Source organism: Coregonus clupeaformis, unplaced genomic scaffold, assembly GCF_020615455.1.
Source record: "Coregonus clupeaformis isolate EN_2021a unplaced genomic scaffold, ASM2061545v1 scaf0159, whole genome shotgun sequence".
In the NCBI taxonomy this organism is placed as follows: Eukaryota; Metazoa; Chordata; class Actinopteri; order Salmoniformes; family Salmonidae; genus Coregonus; species Coregonus clupeaformis.
This window is the reverse complement of record NW_025533614.1, coordinates 433,857-458,789: the sequence shown is the minus strand read 5'-3', so window position 1 is coordinate 458,789 and position 24,933 is coordinate 433,857. Positions and strand designations below refer to the sequence as shown.

The 24,933-nt window shown below is 44.6% G+C and overlaps 1 protein-coding gene across 11 annotated transcripts; it reads left to right on the top strand.

Annotated features, from left to right (window-relative positions):
• Positions 1–884: 884 nt before the first annotated feature.
• Positions 885–24,878, top strand: LOC121556358 (ubiquitin carboxyl-terminal hydrolase 47-like). Of its 11 annotated transcripts, none has more exons than XM_045213839.1 (30): positions 885–1,142; positions 4,350–4,409; positions 5,611–5,805; positions 6,451–6,564; positions 11,102–11,255; positions 11,350–11,446; positions 11,563–11,708; positions 11,921–12,000; positions 12,312–12,332; positions 14,384–14,533; positions 14,795–14,890; positions 15,044–15,196; positions 15,442–15,618; positions 15,771–15,902; positions 16,099–16,175; positions 16,613–16,668; positions 16,875–16,987; positions 17,092–17,199; positions 17,410–17,617; positions 17,729–17,844; positions 18,010–18,129; positions 18,269–19,085; positions 20,714–20,889; positions 21,004–21,084; positions 21,280–21,395; positions 21,959–22,077; positions 22,389–22,519; positions 22,793–22,840; positions 22,960–23,090; positions 23,242–24,878. In XM_045213839.1, the coding sequence occupies exons 1-30, from the start codon at positions 1,098–1,100 to the stop codon at positions 23,414–23,416; spliced, it is 4,212 nt and encodes a 1,403-aa protein (XP_045069774.1). In that variant the 5' UTR covers positions 885–1,097; the 3' UTR covers positions 23,417–24,878. The 11 variants fall into 11 exon arrangements, with proteins under 11 accessions (XP_045069774.1, XP_045069775.1, XP_045069776.1 ...); XM_045213840.1 differs by having other exon boundaries at positions 5,608–5,805; positions 12,315–12,332; XM_045213841.1 differs by having other exon boundaries at positions 5,608–5,805; positions 15,442–15,600.
• Positions 24,879–24,933: the final 55 nt, after the last annotated feature.

Here is a 24,933-nt window from a genome sequence, read left to right as displayed (position 1 = left end):
GCGAATGTTATCTGGGTGTCACTGAGTAGACTGATACCCCATGTCATTGATCCATAATCCATAGGTAAGTCTGTACAGTGAAATAAATATGCCCCCAATGCAATTCTAAAGTCTAATACATCCAGTGTGATTTCAACAGATTTTTGTCAAATTAACAATTTATTTTATTTTGTTGAATTTATATAACAACAATCCAACCTCGTTTAGTATGATCCATAGCATAATTCCACTATATGTATTCATGTGCATCACTGTCAATGACATACTTTTATTTTGAAGGCTAACCGCAAATTCCACTATTGTGGCTAATCCTTATTGTGGCTAGCTTCACATAGGTGGGTCCGACCACCATGAATCAAATAAGAACAGTTTTATAAATTAGGGGTATTTTAGATGATGACACCTATTTAGATTGTTAGCTAGCTAACTATAGCTACTGAAACAGATGATGTCGTTTTGCAATGTTTTTGGGGAAGAACATTGTTTGCATCCATCAGCTAACGTTAGCTAGCTTTTTTTAATGACCAGCACTGTCCATAGCTTGGGGAAGAGCATGTGCGCGAGACAAAACTTTACCAGCATCATAGCAAACGTATAGATGAGTCGTTGTGACATATGAAATACGAGTGATAGTGTAATCAATGTGTAATAACTACGTAAAAAATGTATCAACGTGTTAAATTGTTATGTGACGTGCAGTCACATTCAGGTCCACAAGGTTATTTGACGTGTTTCTTTTTTGCCATGCAAAGACCCAAACGGCGTTCATTAGTTACCTGTACATACCCTACAGTCTAGCTACGTATGTTATCAGTGACGTCAGAGATGTTTTAGGATGTGACGATGATACCTTCTCTGAAATCTCGCGAAACTGAAGACTGGCCATTTCCTCCCCATTGATAGCCGTGTGTTTGTGCTTAGGTGGTGTAACAGAAAGAAACTATCCGACCTAATTTTAATGCAAGTTTTTATTAGTTTCAGTTTAGTTGTACAGACCCTCGGGTTGAAAAAACCACAAATTATGTTTGTGTTCACCGTCGAAAAGTTTTCCCGTTGACATCGAGCTCGGGTAGATGCCTGTATAAATTGTCGTACAAATGGAAATGGTGCCCAGCGAAGAGAACCAGCTCGTACCCAAAGAGGTGAGATTATCATAGCCAGTCCCAGAACGGGTTCTGGCAACAACGGGCCCTTAGCAGCAATCATCCCTGTGATAGTCAGTGATACAAGCAACTTTTTAGAAGTTAGCACAGAAAAGTAGTTGTTGGCATTATCTACTGAAGCGTAAAACCGCAATGACCGAGTTGGCTAACTAACGTTAGCTTTCGTTTAGCTAGTTAGCAAAGACTGCTAGCATGCTAACCTTAGCTAGCTAGCTACTGTAGCTTTAAGCCCGACTGTTTCGCTCAAAACGGGGTATTAACGTTTAACTAGGAAACTGTGGTGGACAACAGAGGTAGCCAGGTAGCTACATGGAAAATAAAACAATTGGAGTAATATTTTGTCGTTGTTGGCTAGCTTGTTAATGTCGTTAGACATTGCTTTGAGGTGCTGCTAACGTTAACTAGTAGCTGGCTAGCTTGTCAAAGCAAAGGCAAACTAGCCAGCTGGACGGCCTCATCTTGTGGATGACAAGCTAACTTGCTAGTTTCCGATCGGGTAAACAAAAGAGTCCTTGTTGCAGGTAACGTTAGCTAGCCATCTATTTTTCTAAACATCAGTCTCACATGACCTTTGGTTTCATAGCTAACGGTAATTAACTATTTGATATGTCTTATACAAAAATGTTGCTATTAGCTAACTTTGATAATATTAGCTAGCTAGTAATGCTCCAATACCCTCATTTTGCTTAATACAATTAGCTCTAACTGTTAATAGTTAACGATCTAAACTTTTTTTTATATGACACTGTCAGTACCTCCTTGTCTATTGGAGGACATTTTAGATGCCTTATTAACATTTCATATGGTGGTTTTGTATACACAATTTCCACATGAATACAACTATTGTGTTGTCCAAATTTAGGGGTATTTTGTTGCACTCACACTTTCTGAAGATTTATTGTAGCTAATCCTGCAACTGTATTTGTTGAGTTTGCTGAAATATAGTGCCAGAAGCCTCTGTTTAGGCTAGTAATAATAAATAATAATAATATGCCATTTAGCAGAAAGCGACTTACAGTCATGCGTGCATACATTTTTGTGTATGGGTGGTCCCGGGGACCCACTACCTTGGCGTTACAAGCGCTGTGCTCTACCAGCTGAGCTACAGAGGACCAGGCAGTATTAGGGCTGAGACTGGAATGTTGGCCTCAGTAGGATAATACATTTCTTTAAAATGGAATTGACTCTAGTTTAAATCTGCTCTGGACAGCCTCATTCAATAATCAAGTGTTCCCAGTGCTGACGGTCCAAGCCGTTGTGCTGCTGTGCTCAGCGAAGCCTTGATTAGTCCTCTCTCCATCCCCCTAATCACGCTGCTGAACCCATTATTTCAGCTCTCTGCAGGGCTCACTGCTCTCCACGGCCAAACTCTGATGACAATCTCCAACCCTACACACATTGCTGCCTGGGCCCCTGTCACTTTGCATTTGAGCATGAAAAGGCCTCATATTTCAGTTGGATGTCTTGTGTAAAATAATGGAGAATTGTCTTCATTATCCATTAACCAAGCATTCTTTCATCTGAATTTGAACTGGAACAGGTTAGGCGACTTGGAATAGAGCTTTTTTTGACAGCACCAAAACTCAGTTTAAAGATCTTGTTATTGTCCGACCAATGAAGGCAATAGTCAGTATTTGAAGCAGTAGCTAAACATCATATCCACTCCAGCCTACTGTTGAGTTGTCCAGTCAGAGCTGGTTGGTTTAAACTTTGTAGAGCCACCTGCTAGCTGCTGTTAAAACGCTTGACAGAAGTCGTCTGCAGTGGCATGAGTCAGCGGGGTGGAGGGTGTTTTGGGCCTCGAAATCTGGCATTGAGCAGAGGCACACCTGCTGTTGAATTGTTATACAATAGTTCCTGTTTCCTCATTTGCAAGTCAAATATTTTATTCTCTAAATTGTGTAGGCTAGCTTCATATAATTTCCTCTGTGGTGGTGGCCTTTGCCCTTGTGCAGGCCCATTGCTTGAGCAGGCTTTCCTTGGAGATAACAGGACATCAATACTGTGTAAGGCCTATCGTATTTAAGTTCATTGTCATGTTTGTTTTTCCTTGAGATTTGGTTAAAAAAATATATATAACTGTTTCAGACATTTCATAAAATGTTATTTTGGGAAAATGACATGTTAACAGTTTGTCAGATGTGCAAATGCATGTTAATGCAATGTAATTCCCATGGCAACTCATGTTAGGCATAAATGTTGTTTTGAAAACCAAATCCCCAAGCAGGTTAGCAAGCCCGCTCGTGCTTTCCCATTATGCAATGTTCACAGTTCTCGAGAAATTACATGCATAGAAAAGCCTCAGTGTCAGTATCTGTTTCAGGGAGAGTCATTAGACCTCAGGCGACACTGTGAAATCAGGAAGTAAAGATCTGCTTTTTTTTCTCTCTCCCAGATTGTCATCTTGATTGAAGAAAAAAATTTGACCTTACAGACTGGAGTGACTTGAAAATGAGACTGAAAATTACCGGCTGAAATTCAGGGTTCTCTGCCAGCCTGTGACTATAGACCAGCTTGTGTGCCTTGACATTCAGATGTATCCTGTTCTCTCACCCTCTGAAGGCTCTTCTATAGAGTTAGTGTTGCTGTAGGCCTGCTGATGCTGGGTGTTAGATTGCTGTAATTTTCCCTGTTGGCAGGAAAATATTTGTTTTTTGGTGTCACCTGACTGGATCAATAATGATTTAACAACAGAAATCCAGACTAACTCTGGTTTTAGTTAAGTAGTAATTCCACTGTGTGTTTGTCATTTAGCCTAGATTCTCATATCTGTGTAGTGCGATTGTGTTAGTGCTCTGTAGCACCTACGGCTACATGTCAGCACCTTGCAACATTATCTGTGATAAAAATACCCCCTAATCTGATAATACACTCATGTGTTGACATCTGCGGCTTGTTTATAGCATCAGCCGGACAGATTTTGCCAAGATCACCAGCTTTACATAGTTACTTTAGGATGATCACTTGTTCTGTCTGTGTGATTTAAAAAATACCTACAGTATTACTGGTGGTGTTAAGAAGTGAATTGAAAGCGTGCCATTCCCAGTTAGTTCGCATGAGCCGTTGCGCTTGTGGATACATAGAGCTACTCCAGCATGTTGCGTAACTGGTTCCCTTCTCGGTAACAGCTGTTTGCACTGTTTTAATCTTTTGTGTTTTTCACCCCTCCTCCCCATGTGTCATTAGGGTATGTTTTGGAGTTGCAGGCAGAGTATTTTCGATGAGATGATGAAGAGGTTTTCTCAGGTAGTCCCTCCTAGCGGAGTGGGGCGTCTGTGACTGTGTGCAGCTTACTATGTGGGGTTTGCTGATGACTGCATGGAGCATCAGGTTTTTGCTGTCCTGAAAGTTTGGCCAACCTACTACCAGCTAACACACGTAGGTTAAATAAACTGTCCATAGGAGTTTTTGTTTGGGGGATGTCCAATTTGAATAATTTAGGAAAATACAAAATGTTATTCGATTAGGAAAACATTTGACAAACGGCAACACACCACACACACGGACAAGAATTGTGGACAATTAAATAAAGGTCACAATAAGCACTGGCCATGTGAAGGAGCTGAGGGACCGGTTAAGCTAGTGTTATTGCTCAAGCCTCACTGGACAGTTGTTTTGGCCACACTAAGTCACACTAACACCACTATACACCACTATGTCTTGGACAGGTTTCTCTTGCATCATTCCTGGAATTACTGCTTTGGGGAAAATAGTCTGATACACTGTAGTGGACACTGTAATCATAACAAATGTTGGCTTCACTACATTTGCTGAATAGCTAGCCCATAATTTTGTAAATAACATGGACAAAGCCAGACTGAAGAGAATCAATGAAGGTCTATAGTGTGCGATGGTGTGAGGCTCTCACTAGACATGCAGATGGTAAACCAGACTAGCCCTATAGATTCAATGTATGCATGAGGAGGCTCAAATCTTGATCTATCATTGCATGTTATGGTTTTTGGTGAATTTAATAATGTACTGTCAGCCCGTCCCTTGATGAGTTACTTAACCAGATATTTTCAGTTTCCTTACTGAAGAGACATTCCTTATGGAATGGGCACTGTATGATAGTTTGGTGGCATGGCTCTGTTCCAGTCTCAGTAATGTGCCTCCCTCTAGGTTTGGGCTACTATTTTAATCGGCATCTTCCAAGAACGCAATGCTACGTAAGGTCCACACCATACGTCATATAATAGTAATCCTACATTGCACAACCCGCCTGCTCTAGTTTCCTGTGTCTGGTGTTCGTTCGCCTGTTATGATGACATTCATGTGTAAGTATGAGAATGCCCTAACCACTGCCTGTAAGCAAATCTCTCGGCTCCCTGAATGCATGCAAATAAGATGCTTATAACGTGTTGTTTGAATATTTTGTCATGAAGTAGAAAACTGAATGGAGGTGTGTGTGTGCTCTGCGCTCAAGGTGTTTGTATGTATCCAGCAGATAGAGAATGCGGCGGAGGAGCCCAGAGTGCTGTGCATAGTCCAGGACACTACCAATGCTAAGACGGTCAATGAGAGGCTCACCCTCAACCTGCCAGCCTCCACCACCCTCTCCAAACTCTTTGAGGATGTGGCCCACAAGGCGAGCTATGTGAACGGCACCTTTGACCTGGCATGGGGCAAAACCGGGGACATGGTGAGTGTGTGTCCTAAGACAACCTTATGATCCCAGGTCCCTTCATTGGATCCTGGTTGGGGGGGGTTACATACTTGTGTACTCAACCAACTCCTCCAACACGTCCGTCATTGTTGTGTTTGCGCCTCCTCCACACATGGCAACTCTGTCTACTGTACGTCGGCTGTTCTACTGAGCCGCACTCACTGACCAACGGCTTGAAATAGTGCTGTTTAGTTCCTCCCCATAGTGTGTAAATAGCTTTGTTTGTATGTACGCCAGTCTCTTTATTTCCTGTCCCTGAAGTAATCTGAGGCTGGAGTTATCTCACAAGAGTAGGTCAGTGGATTAAGCTCTATTTCCACTGCTGCCTACTCCCCCCTCCCTCTCCTCCAGCCAACATTACATGAGAAAACACTGCTGCTTCATAGCATGCTCCACAAACTGGTCCTAAAAGCTCATCCTTTGACTGATCAACATGGGGATTCTCCTTATGAATTCAATGGGAACCTCTGATTGACTGGTTGATTGTTGTTTAATTAGGTTTTATTGTGGGGTACTACTGATGTTTTTCAATCTCAAATTCGCAATTTTCTTATTTTCTCATGCTCAGACCTGCCTGTCCAAACTGAAGGGTGTTTTTTCTCGTTTTCTGTTCTCCCCAAGGGGTCGCTGGAACCCAGCAGTGAGATGTCCCTCACTGAGTCTGGGTTCGAGCCCGGGAAGAGGAACTTCCTCCAGCTCACAGACAAGGACGGAGAGCAGCCTCAGATTGCATCGGTGAGTGAGTGGGGAAGATACAAATAAAACTAGTTAATGATTTATGACTTTTTTATTTATTTATTTTTTATTTCACCTTTATTTAACCAGGTAAGCCAGTTGAGAACAAGTTCTCATTTACAACTGCGACCTGGCCAAGATAAAGCAAAGCAGTGCGATAAAAACAACAACACAGAGTTACATATGGGGTAAAAAAACATAAAGTCAAAAATACAACAGAAAATATATATACAGTGTGTGCAAATGTAGCAAGTTATGGAGGTAAGGCAATAAATAGGCTATAGTGCAAAATAATTACAATTAGTATTAACACTGGAATGCTAGATGTGCAAGAGATTATGTGCAAATAGAGATACTGGGGTGCAAAAGAGCAAAATAAATAACAATATAGGGATGAGGTAGTTGGGTGGGCTAATTTCAGATGGGCTGTGTACAGGTGCAGTGATCGGTAAGGTGCTCTGACAACTGATGCTTAAAGTTAGTGAGGGAGATAAGAGTCTCCAGCTTCAGAGATTTTTGCAATTCGTTCCAGTCATTGGCAGCAGAGAACTGGAAGGAATGGCGGCCAAAGGAGGTGTTGGCTTTGGGAATGAACAGTGAGATATACCTGCTGGAGCGCAGACTACGGGTGGGTGCTGCTATGGTGACCAATGAACTAAGATAAGGTGGGGATTTGCCTAGCAGTGATTTATAGATGGCCTGGAGCCAGTGGGTTTGACGACGAACATGTAGTGAGGACCAGCCAACAAGAGCGTACAGGTCACAGTGGTGGGTAGTGTATGGGGCTTTGGAGACAAAACGGATGGCACTGTGATAGACTACATCCAATTTGCTGAGTAGAGTGTTGGAGGCTATTTTGTAAATGACATCGCCGAAGTCAAGGATCGGTAGGATAGTCAGTTTTACGAGGGCAAGGAAGACAATTCTAGATTTAACTTTGGATTGGAGATTCTTTATGTGAGTCTGGAAGGAGAGTTTACAGTCTAACCAGACACCTAGGTATTTGTAGTTGTCCACATACTCTAGGTCAGACCCGTCGAGAGTGGTGATTCTAGTCGGGTGGGCGGGTGCCAGCAGCGTTCGATTGAAAAGCATGCATTTAGTTTTACTAGTGTTTAAGAGCAGTTGGAGGCTACTGAAGGAGTGTTGTATGGCATTGAAGCTCGTTTGGAGGTTTGTTAACACAGTGTCCAATGAAGGGCCAGATGAATACAAAATGGTGTCGTCTGCGTAGAGGTGGATCTGAGAGTCACCAGCAGCAAGAGCGACATCATTGATATACACTGAGAAAAGTGTCGGCCCAAGAATTGAACCCTGTGGCACCCCCATAGAGACTGCCATAGGTCCAGACAACAGGCCCTCCGATTTGACACACTGAACTCTATCTGAGAAGTAGTTGGTGAACCAGGCGAGGCAGTCATTTGAGAAACCAAGGCTATTTAGTCTGCCAATAAGAATGCGGTGGTTGACAGAGTCGAAAGCCTTGGCCAGGTCGATGAAGACGGCTGCACAGTACTGTCTATTATCAATCGCGGTTATAATATCGTTTAGGACCTTGAGCGTGGCTGAAGTGCACCCATGACCAGCTTGGAAACCGGATTGCATAGCGGAGAAGGTACGGTGGTATTCGAAATGGTCGGGTGATCTGTTTGTTAACTTGGCTTTCAAATACTTTTGAAAGGCAGGGCAGGATGGATATAGGTCTGTAGCAGTTTGGATCTAGAGTGTCACCCCCTTTGAAGGGGGGGATGACCGCGGCAGCTTTCCAATCTCTGGGGATCTCAGACGTTATGAAAGAGAGGTTGAACAGACTAGTAATAGGGGTTGCGACAATTTCGCGGCTAGTTTTAGAAAGAAAGGGTCCAGATTGTCCAGCCCAGCTGATTTGTAGGGGTCCAGATTTTGCAGCTCTTTCAAAACGTCAGCTGTCTGAATTTGTGTGAAGGAGAAGCGGGGGGGGCATGGGCAAGTTGCAGCGGAGGGTGCAGAGTTGGTGGCCGGGGTAGTGGTAGCCAGATGGAAAGCATGGCCAGCTGTAGCAAAATGCTTGTTGAAATTCTCGATTATTGTAGATTTATCGGTGGTGATAGTGTTTCCTAGCCTCAGTGCAGTGGGCAACTGGGAGGAAGTGCTCTAATTCTCCATGGACTTTACAGTGTCCCAAAACTTTTTGGAGTTAGTGCTACAGGATGCAAATTTCTGTTTGAAAAAGTTAGCCTTTGCTTTCCTGACTGCTTGTGTATATTGATTCCTAACTTCCCTGAAAAGTTGCATATCGCGGGGGCTATTTGATGCTAATGCAGTACGCCACAGGATGTTTTTGTGCTGGTCAAGGGCAGTCAAGTCTGAGGAGAACCAGGAGCTATATCGGTTCTTAGTTCTGTATTTTTTGAATGGGGCATGTTTATTTAAGATTGAGAGGACATTACTTTTAAGGAACAACCAGGCATCCTCTACTGACGGAATGAGATCTATATCCATCCAGGATACCTGGGCCAGGTCAATTAGGAAGGCCTGCTCGCTAAAGTGTTTTAGGGAGCGTTTGACAGTGATGAGGGGTGGTCGTTTGACCGCGGACCCGTTACGGACGCAGGCAATAAGGCAGTGATCGCTGAGATCCTGGTTGAAGACAGCTGAGGTGTATTTAGAGGGTATGTTAGTCAGGATGATATCTATGAGGGTACCCATGTTTACGGATTTAGGGTTGTACCTGGTAGGTTCGTTGATAATTTGCGTGAGGTTGAGGGCATCTAGTTTGGATTGTAGGATGGCCGGGGTATTAAGCATATCCCAATTTAGGTCACCAAGCAGTACGAACTCTGAGGATAAATGGGGGCAATCAATTCACATATGGTGTCCAGGGCACAGCTGGGGGCTGAGGGGGGTCTGTAGCAAGCGGCAACAGTGAGAGACTTATTTCAGGAAAGGTGGATTTTTAGAAGTAGAAGCTCAAACTGTTTGGGCACAGACCTGGATAGTATGATAGAGCTCTGCAGGCTATCTCTACAGTAGATTGCAACTCCACCCCCTTTGGCAGTTCTATCTAGACGGAAAATGTTATAGTTGGGGATAGAAATTTCAGAATTTTTGGTGGCCTTCCTGAGCCAGGATTCAGACACTGCTAGAACATCAGGGTTGGCGGAGTGTGCTAACGCAGTGAATAACTCAAACTTAGGAAGTAGACTTCTGATATTTACGTGCAAGAAACCAAGACTTTTGCGATTACAGAAGTCAGCAAATGATAGCGCCTGGGGAGTAGGAGTGATACTGAGGGCTGCAGGGCCTGGGTTAGCCTCTACATCACCAGAGGAACAGAGGAGGACTAGAATAAGGATACGGCTAAAGGCTTTAAGAACTGGTCTTCTAGTGCGTTGGGTACATAGAATAAAGGGGGGCAGATTTCCGGGTGTTGTAGAAAAGATTCAGGGCATTATGTACAGACAAGGATATGGAAGGATATGAGTAAAGTGGAGGTAAACCTAAGCGTTGGGTAACAATGAAAGAGATAGTATCACTAGAGGCACCAATTGAGTCGGTCTCCGCGTGAATGGGGGGTGGGACAAAGGAGCTATCTAAGGCAGGTTTAGCTGGGCTGGGGGATCTACAGTGAAATAGTACAATTAGAAATAACCGAAACAACAATAAGCTAACCATGTTTGGGCTGAGGCTAAACATAAACAGGATGTAGTACCGTAAAAAGGAACAGTCCAGCAGACATCAGCTGTATAGCTGAGTTATCATAAGGTCCGGTGAACAGCAATAGGATAGTTCGGAGGCTGCTAAAGCACTAGCGAGTAAGAGGCCACGGCTAGCGTGTGCTAGCGGGCCGGGGCTAGCAGATGGAATCTTCGTGGTCGGCGTCGTAACCACATCAGACGATTTCGTCGGCAGACCAGTCGTGTAGGATCGGCGGGGCTCCGTGTCAACACTAGGTGGTCCCGTCCGGTTGACAGAGAGGTAGATAGCCGGGAGATGGGCCTAGCTCAGGAAGATTAGCCAGATCACAGCGTCCATATAGTTGCAGCTAGCTGGTAGCGATGAATCCGGAGTTAAAGGTCCAGTGATTCAGTGATTCCGGCAGAAAAACTGATATGTTCTGGGTCGATAACGCGCTGTGCAGACTGGCCGAATATCCGGTGATTAATATCCAGTGATTAAATTAATCCCGCAGAAAAAAAATCCAATGTTCTGGGTGAAATACCGCTAACTGTGGCTAATAGCAAGTAGCTAGTTAGCTGGCTAGCTAGTTTCAACTGGAGATTCTAGATAAAAGGTAAGTCAATAATAGAATCCGTTCCACATTGAGTGAGGCGGGTTGCAGGAAAGTATATTTTGTAGAAGGATGAAACGTCTGATAGGGAAATATGTACGAAAAATACAACAAAAACAGGGTATTTACAGGCTATTTACAGACACATGACAAAAACAGAACTGCACTACCAGCATGCCTAGGGCATTCCCCTGGAGGAGGGCTTGACAGGCAGTTCAATCTTGGTAGCTATATGCTGAAGCTTAATTCTCCTCCTCCTTTGTGTAGGATGAGTCGGGGACAGCGGACAGCAGTGGTCTGGATGACGGCTCCCAGGAGCGCTTTATCGGCCCCCTGCCCAGAGACTGCACGGTGGGCTGCAGCAGCGACTACAGCAGCCCCAGCTACTCCTACTCCTCCATCCTCAACAAGTCAGACACAGGTACTCCCTCTCTTTCAATAGCGTAGACTTGACCTCACGTCCTGTTACGTTACCCCCCTGACTGCTCTCTTCCTGTCTTTCTCCCCCTCTGCAGGATATGTGGGTTTGGTTAACCAGGCCATGACCTGCTATTTGAACAGCCTTCTACAAACGCTGTTTATGACCCCGGAGTTCAGAAATGCACTGTACAAGTAATTACCTGTTCTCATTAAGCTCTTTGTGTATTGTTCTACTAAACGGTGTGTGGGTATTTAATGAGAAGAACATTGTCCTACAACTCTGTCTACTCGTCCACTGTTTCTTCCAGCTGGGAGTTTGAGGAGTCAGACGAGGACCCGGTCACCAGCATCCCTTACCAGCTACAGAGGCTGTTTTTGCTGCTGCAGACCAGTAAGAAGAGGGCCATCGAGACCACCGACGTGACCCGCAGCTTCGGCTGGGACAGCAGCGAAGGTGGGCAGTCACTCTGCTACGTCTAGACACCCCCACCAGGCAGCCTCCACGTAACCAGGAGGAGCCCAGGCTCAACCACTTCTGATGTTTTGATAATGGAACTGGAAGAGTGTGGGGAAGGGGTACTGTTTGTTTTGTCACACAGTTCACTGTGTTTTAACTGGTCTGTGTGTGTTTGTCTACGTCTCTTCTGCGTGTCTGTGTGTTTTCAGCCTGGCAGCAGCATGACGTCCAGGAGCTGTGTAGGGTCATGTTTGATGCCCTGGAGCAGAAATGGAAGCAGACAGAGCAGGTATGAAAGAAAAGCGAACCCTGCCACTTGTCTGACAACACTAATCCTGGGAGCCAATGAGGGGCCTCCCCCAGGCCCAGAACAAAGGGCCTACTGTGGGAAGGGGAGAAAGAGCCAGTAAGGCTGAGGGTTAGCTTTTTCTGATCTCAGGAGTTTGGTATAAACCGTGTAAACTTAATTCACTGTGGATAGAAGCACTAGGCTCGTGCACGTGAGCTCCTGCGTGTAGCTGTATTTGTAAAGAATGGTCTACATTATCAGTGTGGCTAATCAAAGTCCCATTTTGATTTTTGCTATATTTGTGTCCCCAGCAGCAGTTTTCTCCACTTACGGTACTTATTTTAACTTCTATTATTATTTTCTACAATTGTTTGTTTGAATTTATTTGTCAGTTAAAAAATTACATATACACATGCATAAAACAACGTGACCGGGATTGCACAATAAAGTCAGTTTTATTTCTGTTGTGGTCCCTATTTTTCTGGGTTGTTGACATGCACTGAGTGTATAAAACATTAAGAATGCCTTCCTAATATTGAGTTGCACCCCCTTTTAACCTCAGAACAGCCTCAATTTTATGGGGCTTCGACTCAACAAGGTGTCAAAATCGTTCCACAGGGATGCTGGCCCATGTTGACTCCAATTTTTCCCACAATTGTGTCAAGTTGGCTGGATGTCCTTTTGGGTGGTGGACCATTGTTGATACACATTACACATGGGAAACTGTTGAGCATGAAAAACCCAGCAGCGTTGCAGTTCTTGACACAAACCAGTGCGCCTAGCACCTACTACCATACCTCATTCAAAGGCACTTAAATTTGTCTTGCCTCTTCACCCTCTGAATGGCACACATACACAATCCATGTCTCAAGGCTTAAAAATCCGTCTTTAACCTGTCTCCTCCCCTTCATCTACACTGATTTGAAGTGGATTTAACAAGTGACATCAATAAGGGATCATAGCTTTCACCTGGTTAGTGTATGTCAGGGAAAGAGCAGATGTTCTGAATGTTTTGTATACTCAGGGTAGATACAGTTACATAGATACAGACACATTCCAGATATACAGACATGAAAATGTTTTCTTCTTTTTAATCGTTGGCCAACTTTTTACATTCTAGTTAAATGATGTTGTTGTTGTTGGTATGGCTATAAGTTGCTGTGGTAGTTTGTTCCACTCAACAGCGCCGGAATATAAAAAAGTGTTCTTACTAGATGTACTCTTATTTAAAACGGTGAATATTCGAGTCACTGCTGCAGGTATTATGCTGGTGGACATCTCTAACAAAATAAACAAACATAATTGGATAGGTACCTGAGGGCTGAGTCAGTGATAATTCTGTGGCCCTTACCAGACCAAGTTCAATTAATAAAATTTATTTTTACACAGATAGCCAGCCTAGCTGCTTAAAATGCTGGACCTCCAGATGAGTACGAGGGCCGAGGGAGTTAAAATACAATTCTTACAAGCTTGTTTTAGCTGGTCTGTGGCTTATTCGTTAGAATCAAAAGTTTTAAATCCTAAATTGTTTAGATGTTTGTGGCTGCTGGTGAACCATGATGAGCACACATAATCAGTGACACTGAACTTGCTCACCTGCCAGACTCTTCATGGTGTCAATATCAATCAATTTTTAGATCTGAGCTAGGAATTACATTTTGTGGTTTATTTTTGTTCAACATAAGGTACCTGAACGGTGAAATATCAAATTCACACCCAAGGTGATGTTTTTGGTGTAACCTCTGAGTTGCCCACTTTGACACTAAAACCAGGGGATCTTGCAAGCGGTACTCTGGAACCAAATAAGATGGATTCTGTTTTTCTTAGATGCAGAGAAAGTTTGTTGTCTGAAAGCCATTTACTGATATTGGATAACTCTGCGCTAAGGATTTCTTCGACTGAGGCTTTGTTCTTTTGGGACACCAATATAGCAGAGTCATCTGCATACAAAAACAATTTACAAGAGCAGGCTGATTTCACATAGTTAATGTACAGTAGGAAGAGCAGTGGACCAAGGATGCTCCCCTGCGGTACCCCACAACTAATCTCCTTTTGCGTTAGACAGTTTTCCATTAACATCCACCACTTGGACCAATTGGTCTCTACCTGTTAAATAGGGTCTTACCCAGTCAATGGGCCTGCTGTTGCAGTCACATATTAAGTGAAATGTGTTGACTCTTTGAGAGGAGCCGAGTCATTGTGTCTTTGGGGAGTGTTACCGAGTTTAGGGAGTTTACGTCATTATTGAGCTGGCACAGAGTTGAGGTTGTGTGAGTAGTAGGTACAATGTGAACAGTGAAGAGCATGTTTCAGAGTTCTGAGAGATACATGTGAGCGTTGTGACTGCTTGGGCCTGACTCCCTCGTGTTGTGTCCCCCCTCAGGCTGACCTGATTAACCAGCTGTACCAGGGGAAACTGAAAGACTATGTGCGCTGTCTGGAGTGTGGCTATGAGAGCTGGAGGATCGACACCTACCTGGACATCCCTCTGGTCATCAGACCCTTTGGGGCCAGCCAGGCTTATGGCAGCGTGGTGCGTGTCTGTCTCCCTCCATCTCTTATGTCTCTGCCCTTCTTCATGACTATAGCAGTATTAATCCAAGTGTGTGAAGAGATCAAAGCTATGATGGTCATTTATGTATTCACTACGCAGACACTGAAGTCTAGACCCTGCTGTGTGCTCCTGCATTTTCCTTAAAGACTGTGACTAGTAAGACAGTATAATGTTACTTAAATGTTGTAAATGTGGTCAGAGTTGTTACTGATACAATGCCTTTGTGACTCACTGAAACAGGAGGAGGCTCTGCAGGCCTTTGTCCAGCCAGAGACTCTGGACGGGGCCAACCAGTACTTCTGTGAGCGCTGCAAGAAAAAATGTGACGCCCGTAAGGTGAGTATACAGACTTGTGATCTTGTTGATGTTAAGACCACACTTCCCTTTGGGTCATGGGAGAACTGATGGGGGGGATGTTGAGTGAAGGTGGTCACTGGTCTTCTCAGGCCAGTTGTGTTCTGACCCATGCCCTTTGCCCTCCCTCCACAGGGGCTGAGGTTTCTGCACTTTCCCTACCTGCTGACTCTGCAGCTGAAGCGTTTTGACTTTGACTATACCACTATGCACCGCATCAAACTCAACGACCGCATGTCCTTCCCTGAGGAGCTGGACATGGGTCCCTTCATTGACGTGGAGGACGAGGTGAGACACACCAGCCCAGTGTGGCCTCCTATGTGTTTTATACTCTAGGTAGAATCATGATATCAGGCTTGGGGTGGGGGGGGAATAGTGCCATGTCCTTCAAATTTGATTTTCGATTATGTTTCATGTATTAGTCATTTCAATGAAGTCCTCATTAATTAATGAGTGTAACTGATACCTGAACTCTGTCTGCTTTCTCTCTCTTTCTATCCAACTCTGTTTTTGAGCAATGCCTCCTCTCATAGAAATCTCCTCAGACGGAGAGCTGCACTGACAGCGGGGCAGAGAATGAGGGCAGTTGCCACAGCGACCAGATGAGCAACGACTTCTCGACGGACGACGGTGTGGATGAGGGCATCTGCCTGGACAGCGCCAGCAGTACTGAGAGGGTCCTGAAGCCAAAGGTACCCAGCCTCAACACTGTATGTAATACTACGCACACCGTTCTTACACTCTAGCACCACTACTGCCTGTGTCTTATAGCCCATCCTGGCCTGTTTGCATGTAGTGCAATCTGCTGTCATTAGATTGAGTTCTTAGCCAATTGTCTCTCCTGCCCCTGTCTCGTCTCCAGAGTTCATTGACCTTTGAGCTGTTCTCGGTCATGGTCCATTCGGGCAGCGCTGCAGGTGGCCACTACTATGCCTGCATTAAGTCCTTCAGCGATGGCCAGTGGTACAGTTTCAATGACCAGCACGTCAGCAAGGTCATTCTCAGTCTTCAAATACCTTATGGTTACTATGCATGTAATACTAGACAAAACAACTCGACACAGGCTGCATCAATATAACTCCTCGACCTACGCTTTAAATAGACTTGTCATTGTAATATTCTATTGACAGTTGTCAGAAACACAACGGTGATGGTCCAGTGTGTTGATGTGTGTGTGTGTCCTTATATAGATCACCCAGGAAGACATCAGGAAGACATACGGAGGGTCCTCAGGGAGCAGAGGCTATTACTCCAGTGCCTTTGCCAGGTCAGTGGAGCTCCTGTCTCTGTCACTCTCTGGATTGATCTGAAATCAATATGTCCCTGAACACATCTCACTCCCATGCCTGGCTCTCCCCTCTCACAATCTCATTGTATGTACCTACTAATGCATACATGGCCAGAAAATTACCAGCCTCTGTTCACTTCCCAGTCCACACACAGCGACGTTCAATACCAGAGGAAGATGTAATGGGGATGAACCAGGGCTTGTTTACTCAGAGTCCTGCATTTGATTGATGTCTGCCTGGGAGAAAAACAAGAGGGTGGTTATTCAGGCTAGGACAAAGCCCTGTTGATAACTGAGCTTTTACGTAATGCGCTGTTCTTTCATGTGTTTGGGAAGGAAGATTAAACTCTAAGATTTGGCTACTCATATTCCTTTTCTCCATTTGCATTTAATAAGATGTTTTTCTGTTCCAACAGCTCTACGAATGCGTATATGCTGATTTATAGGTTGAAAGACCCCTCAAGGAATGCAAGTAAGGGAAACATATTAAATCAAGTCTAGTTCCATTATCACGTTTGCTTTTAAATGTCTAAAATGGCGGTGTTAAACTGTATGAAGTTAAATATGTGGGTATAACAATCCTAGTAGGTTTTGCTTTCCTAGTCTCTCTCAATGACTTGGACCTCCAGTTAGTTATGGTGGTCTCTTGACTGATGGACCGTGTTGTTACCTCTGCAGAGTATCTGGATTGTGATGACTTCCCTGAGCACATAAAGCATCTGGTCCAGAGGGAGAAGGAGTCTGAGGAGCAGGAGAAAAGACAGAGGGAGATCGAGCGCAATACCTGCAAGGTACATCCTCCTTCTGTGGACTTTCCCATGGGCAACGGTGTCGGTCATTTTGCACAGGGGTTCTATTGTCGTTAATTGCTCTGTATTTCCCATTTCTCTGTCAGATCAAGCTGTTCTGCATGCATCCGGTGAAGATGAGGACTATGATGGAGAACAAGCTGGAAGTGCACAAGGACAAGACGCTCAGAGAGGCAACAGAGATGGCCTACAAGGTACATCAGAGTGCAAGCTAAACCTTGAAAGCTAATCTCACTCAGCTGCTGCAGTGCATACCAGTGTCAGAGTGGTCCAAGGATAGACACAGTTCTAAGAATAAAAGGGGGGTTGCAATGGCCAATAGAAGCCTCAAAACATTCTCTTATGTGTCTATTAGCAATTGGACGTGTTTGTGTGTGTCTTTGGGTGCCCATTCTGCCCCCTAGCTCATGGATCTGGAGGAGGTGGTCCCACTGGACTGCTGTCGCCTGGTCAAGTACGATGAGTTCCATGAGTACCTGGAGCGCTCGTACGAGGGCGAGGAGGACACCCCCATGGGGCTGCTGCTGGGTGGGGTCAAGTCCTCCTATATGTTTGACCTGCTGCTGGAGACCCGCAGACCAGAGCAAGTCTTCCAGCCCTACAAACCCGGAGGTCAGTAAAACACTTTTGATACTTAGAATATAACACTATAACTAGCAACTCTTTTAGCCTTTCGGAAAGGAGTTGTGTGTGTGTGTGACTGGTTGGTGTGTGTCTCTGCAGAGGTGATGGTGAAGGTTCACGTGGTGGATCTGAAGACTGAGACTATCGCCCCTCCCGTCAGCATCAGGGCCTACCTAAACCAGTCAATCACTGAGTTCAAGCAGCTCATTGCACAGGTAAACTAGTTCAAACAATCCTCTTTAATTATTCCTTTCTATCTCTAATACAGTCTAATCCAGCCTGATACAGTCCACACTTGTAAGACCATAAGATCTGCCAGTATTTGTTGTGGGATCTGTGGTGAAGTAGCTCTCCACTGTGTGTGTCTTGTTTGTTGACAGACCACAGAGCTCTCAGCCGAAACCATGCGTGTCGTCCTGGAGCGTTGCTATAATGACCTTCGGCTTCTCTACGTGCCCAACAAGACACTGAAAGCAGAGGGTTTCTTCAGGAGCAACAAGGTCACACTTTATTGTTGTCCTTTCCAGCTTGTGTCTGCTGTGTTAATGTTGTGTATCTGTAAACATTATTATTCTGCAGTGCTTTGATCTCCCATGTAACACAAACCTCATCTGTCCATTCTCTGGTTTCTCTTCTCAGGTTTTTGTGGAAAGCTCTGAATCCCCAGATCACCAGGTCACTTTCACTGATTCGCTCTTGTGGAAACTGCTGGATCGCCATGGGAACACAATCCGCCTGTTTGTCTCGCTGCCTGTGCAATCCCCCGGCACCAACAGAACTATTTGCCAAAATGTGGGCGGCGACCCCGAGGAGTGCTCTGAGGGGTCAAAGGGCAACAAGAAGTCTGTAGAGACCATCCTGGAGGAGAGCACAGAGAAGCTGAAGAACCTGTCCCTCCAGCAGCAGCAGGGCTCCCAGCAGGGCTCCAGCACCAGTGACAGCCAGAAGAGCTCAGACACCAGCGACTTCGAGCACATCGAGTCCCCCTCACCCTCTCAGGAGCCAGACTCTGCCTCCTCCATATCCGCTGTCGTTGCAGTCGACAACCGCGAGCTGGAGAACCGGATCCGGGTGGCTAGCGGCGGGGGGGCCTACTCTGACCCGGAAACCCAGTTCCTTGGGGAGGAGCGCTCGGACTCTGAGGTGAACAATGACCGCAGCACGAGCTCAGTAGACAGTGACATCCTGAGCTCCAGCCACAGCAGTGACACGCTGTGCAACGCAGACAGCGGCCCCATCCAGCTGGCCAATGGCCTGGACTCACACAGCATCACCAGCAGTCGCCGCTCCAAGGCCAACGAGGGCAAGAAGGAGACGTGGGACACGGCCGAGGAGGACAGCGGCACAGACAGCGAGTATGATGAGAACGGGAAGAGCAAGGTGGAATCATATTACCTCTACTTCAGAGCAGAACCATACGCACAGGAGGAAGGCTCTGGGGAAGGAGGCCAGAAATGTATGTCTTCTCTTCTGTCTGTGTGATGATGATGATGGTATATCTGTACTCAGCAGTGATTTAGATTGTACAAAGTGTTTCTCAATCTTTTCTGGAATGGGGCCTGGGAAGCTATGGCCTCCCTCCCTCCCTTAACCCATTCATGTCCATAATGGCAATGTATCATTCATTTCATTTGGTACACATGTTCTCTGCGCTTACTGATCGGCCAAAGCGTGTGTCTACAATGTGAGTTTTTGATATTGTACTATATTTAGTCTTTGGACACATTGGGTTACTGTTTTTCTTTTTCTTTTTTTACACATTTCATGAATCAAGTCCTGTGAATACATGTTATGATCAGATCTTTTTAATTTTTGGTATCTCTCGAAATCCACTCACACTCACTCCTAGAGGTAGAAGCAAATCCAATGTAGGTCAATGGAGAGGGAGGCCGGGTACAGCATTCTCCCTCTTTCTCTCACACACACCACAGACAGTCACGTACGCTCACACACCCATGTGCCCGCACAAACAACAACAACAGGTGGTGGAAAGCCCAACCATTCTAAATGTATTTACAAATGCAGGTCTTTGAAGCTAATCTTTTTTAGTCTGAGATCCTAACTGGTTTCTTTGATTGAATGTTTAGTTTGTTGGAACTGTAGAATTGTTATTTTGTACCTTTTTCTGTGGAATAAGTGTGGGTCTTTCATATTATGAATTTAATCACTTTTTGACTGCACCATTTTTTATTTGAACAAAACCTTCCGTACATGATTTCCCATGGTAGATGTGGTCAGAAAGTGCTCAAAGATTGACAATTTTTCATACCCCCACCCTACCATGAGACATCCATGCACACCCGCATGTGTGTATGTCTGCAGTATGTGTGTGCTTGTGAGCAAGGGAGAGAAAGAGGGGGAATGCTGTACTAGGCCTCACTCTCCATTGACCTGCATTGGATTTGATTATACTGTATAATAAGATTTGAAGATGTTTTAAGATCTGAGAGAGGGAGAACGCTGTAAAATGACTCACCAATCTCCATTAAATGAGTTTATATTGCATATACTCTAGGGGGGGGTGTTGACAAAAAAAAACAGTAACCACGTGTCCAAAGACTAAATATAGTACGATACAGAAACTGCTGTAGTTCACAAACAACAATGAGTTGACTCATATGTTTGGGCTTAGAACAGGTCAAATAACAATACTATATGCGTTTAAACAATTTAATTCTGAAATGTATTTCAAAATGCATGTGCTGAATTCATTTTAAAGATTTTTATTAAATTAAAATGTGTACATTTTGTATCAAATTCCCAACTTTGCTCGACACTGGAAGTATGATCGATAATAACAATCTTAAAATGTGTTTACACCAGAATTCATTCATTTACACCAAACAGAATCTGTGGCACATTTTGACATTGTACTAAATATAGTACATGGATGTGAATGGGTTAATTTAAGATAAGCACTCATGTCAGTTATCTGACAGACCGGTGAGCAACACCTTGAGGGTTAAGAAACACTGGTTTAAATGCTCTTAGAACCAAATCCACATTTAGTATTTCATATACTGTTATGTGATTAGTCTGATCCAACTAATTGAAACGTATGTTTTGGTGCTGTTTTCATGTCAGGTGTACTGGTCCACGTAGATAAGAGGATAACTCTGTCAGCGTTCAAACAGAACCTGGAGCCTTTCGTGGGGGTCACCTCTACCCAGTTCAAGGTGTTCCGCGTCTACGCGAACAACCAGGAGTTTGAGAGTGTACGGCTCAACGAGACCCTCTCCTCCTTCTCTGACGACAACAAGGTCCGTAGCGTCTCACTATCTGCTCCCTTTCAAAATATCATGACTCTTCTCAAAAGATAATGGTGTTTTTATTTTACAATCTTATCCATGGTGCTCCTCTTGATCTTCTTACAGATAACCATACGATTAGGCAGAGCACTAAAGAAGGGCGAGTATCGGGTGAAAGTCTACCAGCTACTAGTGAATGACGCAGAGGTAAGGACTGGGATAATCTGATGTTTCTTCACGCACACAAGTGGTTGTTGTTATTCGGTGTTGTGCAATTTCCTCACATAACAGCAGCCTGTAGGTGTGTCACTGATGGATTTGTCACCAGGTGTATTGATGTGACAGTTGTATATGTCATTGGGTTTCCTGCTGATGGTGTGTGTCTCTCTCTCTCCTCCCCAGCCCTGTAAGTTCCTCGTGGACACAGTGTTTGCTAAGGGCATGACTGTGAAACAGTCCAAAGAGGAGCTAATGCCTCAGCTGAAAGACCAATGCAACCTGGACCTCAACATCGACAAGTAAGTTCCACCTTCAACACTTATAAAGATGTACAGTCAAGTAACTCTGATCTGCATATCTAAAATCTATGTACACAATCCAATGCACACGAATATATGGGCACACATCCAACCATACATCAAATATTATACACTTGAATCTCTTACCTACATATTTTCTTATGAAAACATTTGTTGTCACCGGCTAGTTGACTGTAAAAGGTTCCACAGGTGTCTTTGTGGTGATACAATCAGAATGTGTACGTTTTTAGTCATGTAGCAGACACTTTTATCCAGAGCGACTTACAGGAGCAATTAGGGTTAAGTGCCTAGCTCAAGGGCACATCAACATATATTTCACCTAGTCAGCTCGGGATTCAAACCAGCGACCTTTCAGTTACTGGCCTAACGCTCTTAACCACTAGGCTACCTGCTGCAGATCCTCTCACTTCAAAGTATTATGGGAACCTTTGTCCTCTTATGGATGGGTACTGTGAGTGACCTTTTAAAGCACTGACTCACAGCTGATGCTTATTGATAGAAGTGTTGTTGAATCTTAATTTTGTGTGTTTGTGTGGGGTCAGGTTCCGTCTCAGGAAGAAGACGTGGAAGAACCCAGGGACAGTGTTTTTGGACTACCACGTCTACGAGGAGGACATCAATATCTCCAGTAACTGGGAGGTCTTCCTGGAGGTTCTAGATGGTAATCCTTGTTTGCTATTGTTTAGAATACCCTCTTCAGAACCATTTTTAAATCGCCTCATGGTCATCATAGCCTGAATAGAGACAAACCTACACTAAAATATATGGCTGCTTTTATATCAAACTCCTATATTAGATCACTTAAAAATGGCTTTAGAGGAAGAGTTAACATAATTACTTCTGTAAAGGGAAAAGCCCTATAGAACTGAATTGTCTCCCCTCTGAATGAGTATCACTTGTGAAAGAGAGGCAGACAGACAGTGGGTGTGTGTGCTCAGCAATCCCCAACCCTCCTCTCCTGCGCCTTTCCAGGACCGGAGAAGATGAAGTCCATGTCCCAGCTGGCTGTGCTGACCCGCCGCTGGACCCCCGCCCAGATGAAGCTGGAGCCCTTCCAGGAAGTGGTTCTGGAGAGCAGCAGTGTGGAGGAACTCAAGGAAAAGGTGTGTGTGTGTGTGTTCACGTCTTGAATGTCATGCCAGGCCTTGTACACTGGTGCGCATGTCTGAGGCCACATACACACTGGATTGCAAGGCAGCACTGTGGGATTGTCTTAACCACTAAGTGCTGCTCCCAGCAACATCAGTAACTTTTCACATCACAGTATACAACATCTAGACTGAGATGGAAAATAACTAGATGTAGCAAGGTAAATGATAGGGCATGCTAAATGGGTATTTAAAAGGCAATTTGTGACACAAATTCTCTTTCTCCAGCTCAGTGAAATAAGTGGTATTCCTCTTGAAAACCTGGAGTTTGCCAAGGTAGGTCAACCGTTTTTAACGCTGTAAGGATTTATTTTTACTCATGTATTGATTCACTCCACTTCATTTCCTGAATTGTTTCCTAGTTTACTGACTGGTGTCCTGATTGTCTCCTGCAGGGGCGCGGAACATTTCCTTGTGATATCTCGGTATTGGAGATCCATCAGGATCTGGACTGGAACCCTAAAGTGTCCACACTGAATGTGTGGCCTCTGTACATCTGTGATGATGGCGCCGTGGTCTTCTACAGGTAAACCCCTCATACTGGAACAGGCACCTTGCCATTCCAAATGAATAGTTATTGTGAAATGACAACGGGATATTCAGGGAAACTGCAGATATTTGGTTTAATATAGGTATATTCTCCAGAAGATCTCACAGCTTGTACTCTGGTGTTTCAGGAACAGCACAGAGGAGCCTATGGAACAGTCTGAAGACGAGCGCAACGAGCTGATGAAGAGGGAGAGCAGCCGCCTGCTGAAGACTGGCCACCGGGTCAGTTACTCACCTCGTAAGGAGAAAGCCCTTAAGATCTACCTGGATGGGGGCCCGGTCAAGGACCTGGGGCAGGACTGAGGCCCTTCTGAGGCCCGTCCCGGTTAGCTGGCCTGCCTGCCTGCTGCAGTGTAGCGTGGCCCGGCCAGGGGACCCTGTCTGGCGTGGGGCCCCACGTTGACTCGACGACGTCACCAGAGCAGTGCGGCTCACACGCCCTCTCTCGTCCTCCAATCTGAGCTCTAGGGGAAAGAGTGGCTCAGAAATCATATTGTGCACTATAGTTTATTGTACTGTGAAGTTTAAAGGGAAGTGCAAAAGCTATTCAATAAAAAGAACACCATACAGACAAATCAATTTAACGGAAACGTTCCAGACATGGGTGCACGATCAGAGTAGAGCTGTGTAGCCAGAGGGAAAGAAAACAGTCTGTTTCCTCTTCTCTCTCTTCCCCGCTACACATTATTTCTCCTCATCTCCCTCTAGCACTTGGTTTCTCGCTCTCCCTCTCTGTTAGGCAGACTAGCGATAGAGCCTACCTGACCCATCTGTGAACATGTACCTGGTTCAAATTCTCCACATCTGGTATTTCACCAGGCTAGAGCGATGCTCGTCCCACCTACCCACTTTAGAGACTGAGTATAAAGCCAAGAGTATCTACGACAACAAACTCACTATCCAGTCTTCTTCCAGTTTCTTTGTCTTCTTTAATCCAAACTGCAGTTTTTTATCATCCTTGGCAAATCGATACGTAGTTCACACTCAACATTTAATGACTTCTGTCTTCTCTGATTCTATAAAGTGGTCATTTTTTATTTGCTGACCTGGAGGTTTTCTGCTGTTTTCCCAGAATGCCACAGTGTGCATCACTGTGGAAACTCCTCTTACTGCTGCTCCACCCCATACGCTTTATAGGAGCTCTGCCTCTCACTTCCTCCTGATTCACTGATACGTATTAGTCCTCCAATTACCAAGGAAATGGCAACTAGACCACCAAGTAGACTACGTTAAGGAGCTCATCATTTTGTTCAATGTAAATTATTTTTGATGTTATTGTGAGCGACCTCTGGCACACATTAAAACATTTTGTCTGTATTTAACCTGTTAATTTAGAAACGTTTATTTCCTCTCGTTTTATTTCTGCACGATGTGAACGGTGTGCGTGTCCGTCGAGGCCACGTGCATGCTGATGGCGTGAAGGGCGGGAGCCCTCAGTGGTTTTGGGAGATGGTTGGGTAGTGGTTGTGGCGCTATATACCTGCTGCTGCTTCTGATAGACTGAGACCAGAGGGCATAGACCCTAATGGACCAGCTGACTGGGTCTCCACACTGCAGGGCCCAGCAGAGCTCCTCTGGGCTTCTAATGCTGCCTGCCATAAGCTGTTCACAGTAGGAATGCCAATAAAATAATTTGTTTCTTTGTTTTGAGGTTTAAATCTTGTGTGAACATAGTTAAGGTGATTTTAGAATGAAATTAAAATATTTTTTTTCATAACTGCAGTATTTTGTCATTGTAAATTAAATATTTTGAATCCCCACTTTACCAATGCTGCATTTATATGGATTGAACATGATATACATATAAGAATATTTACATC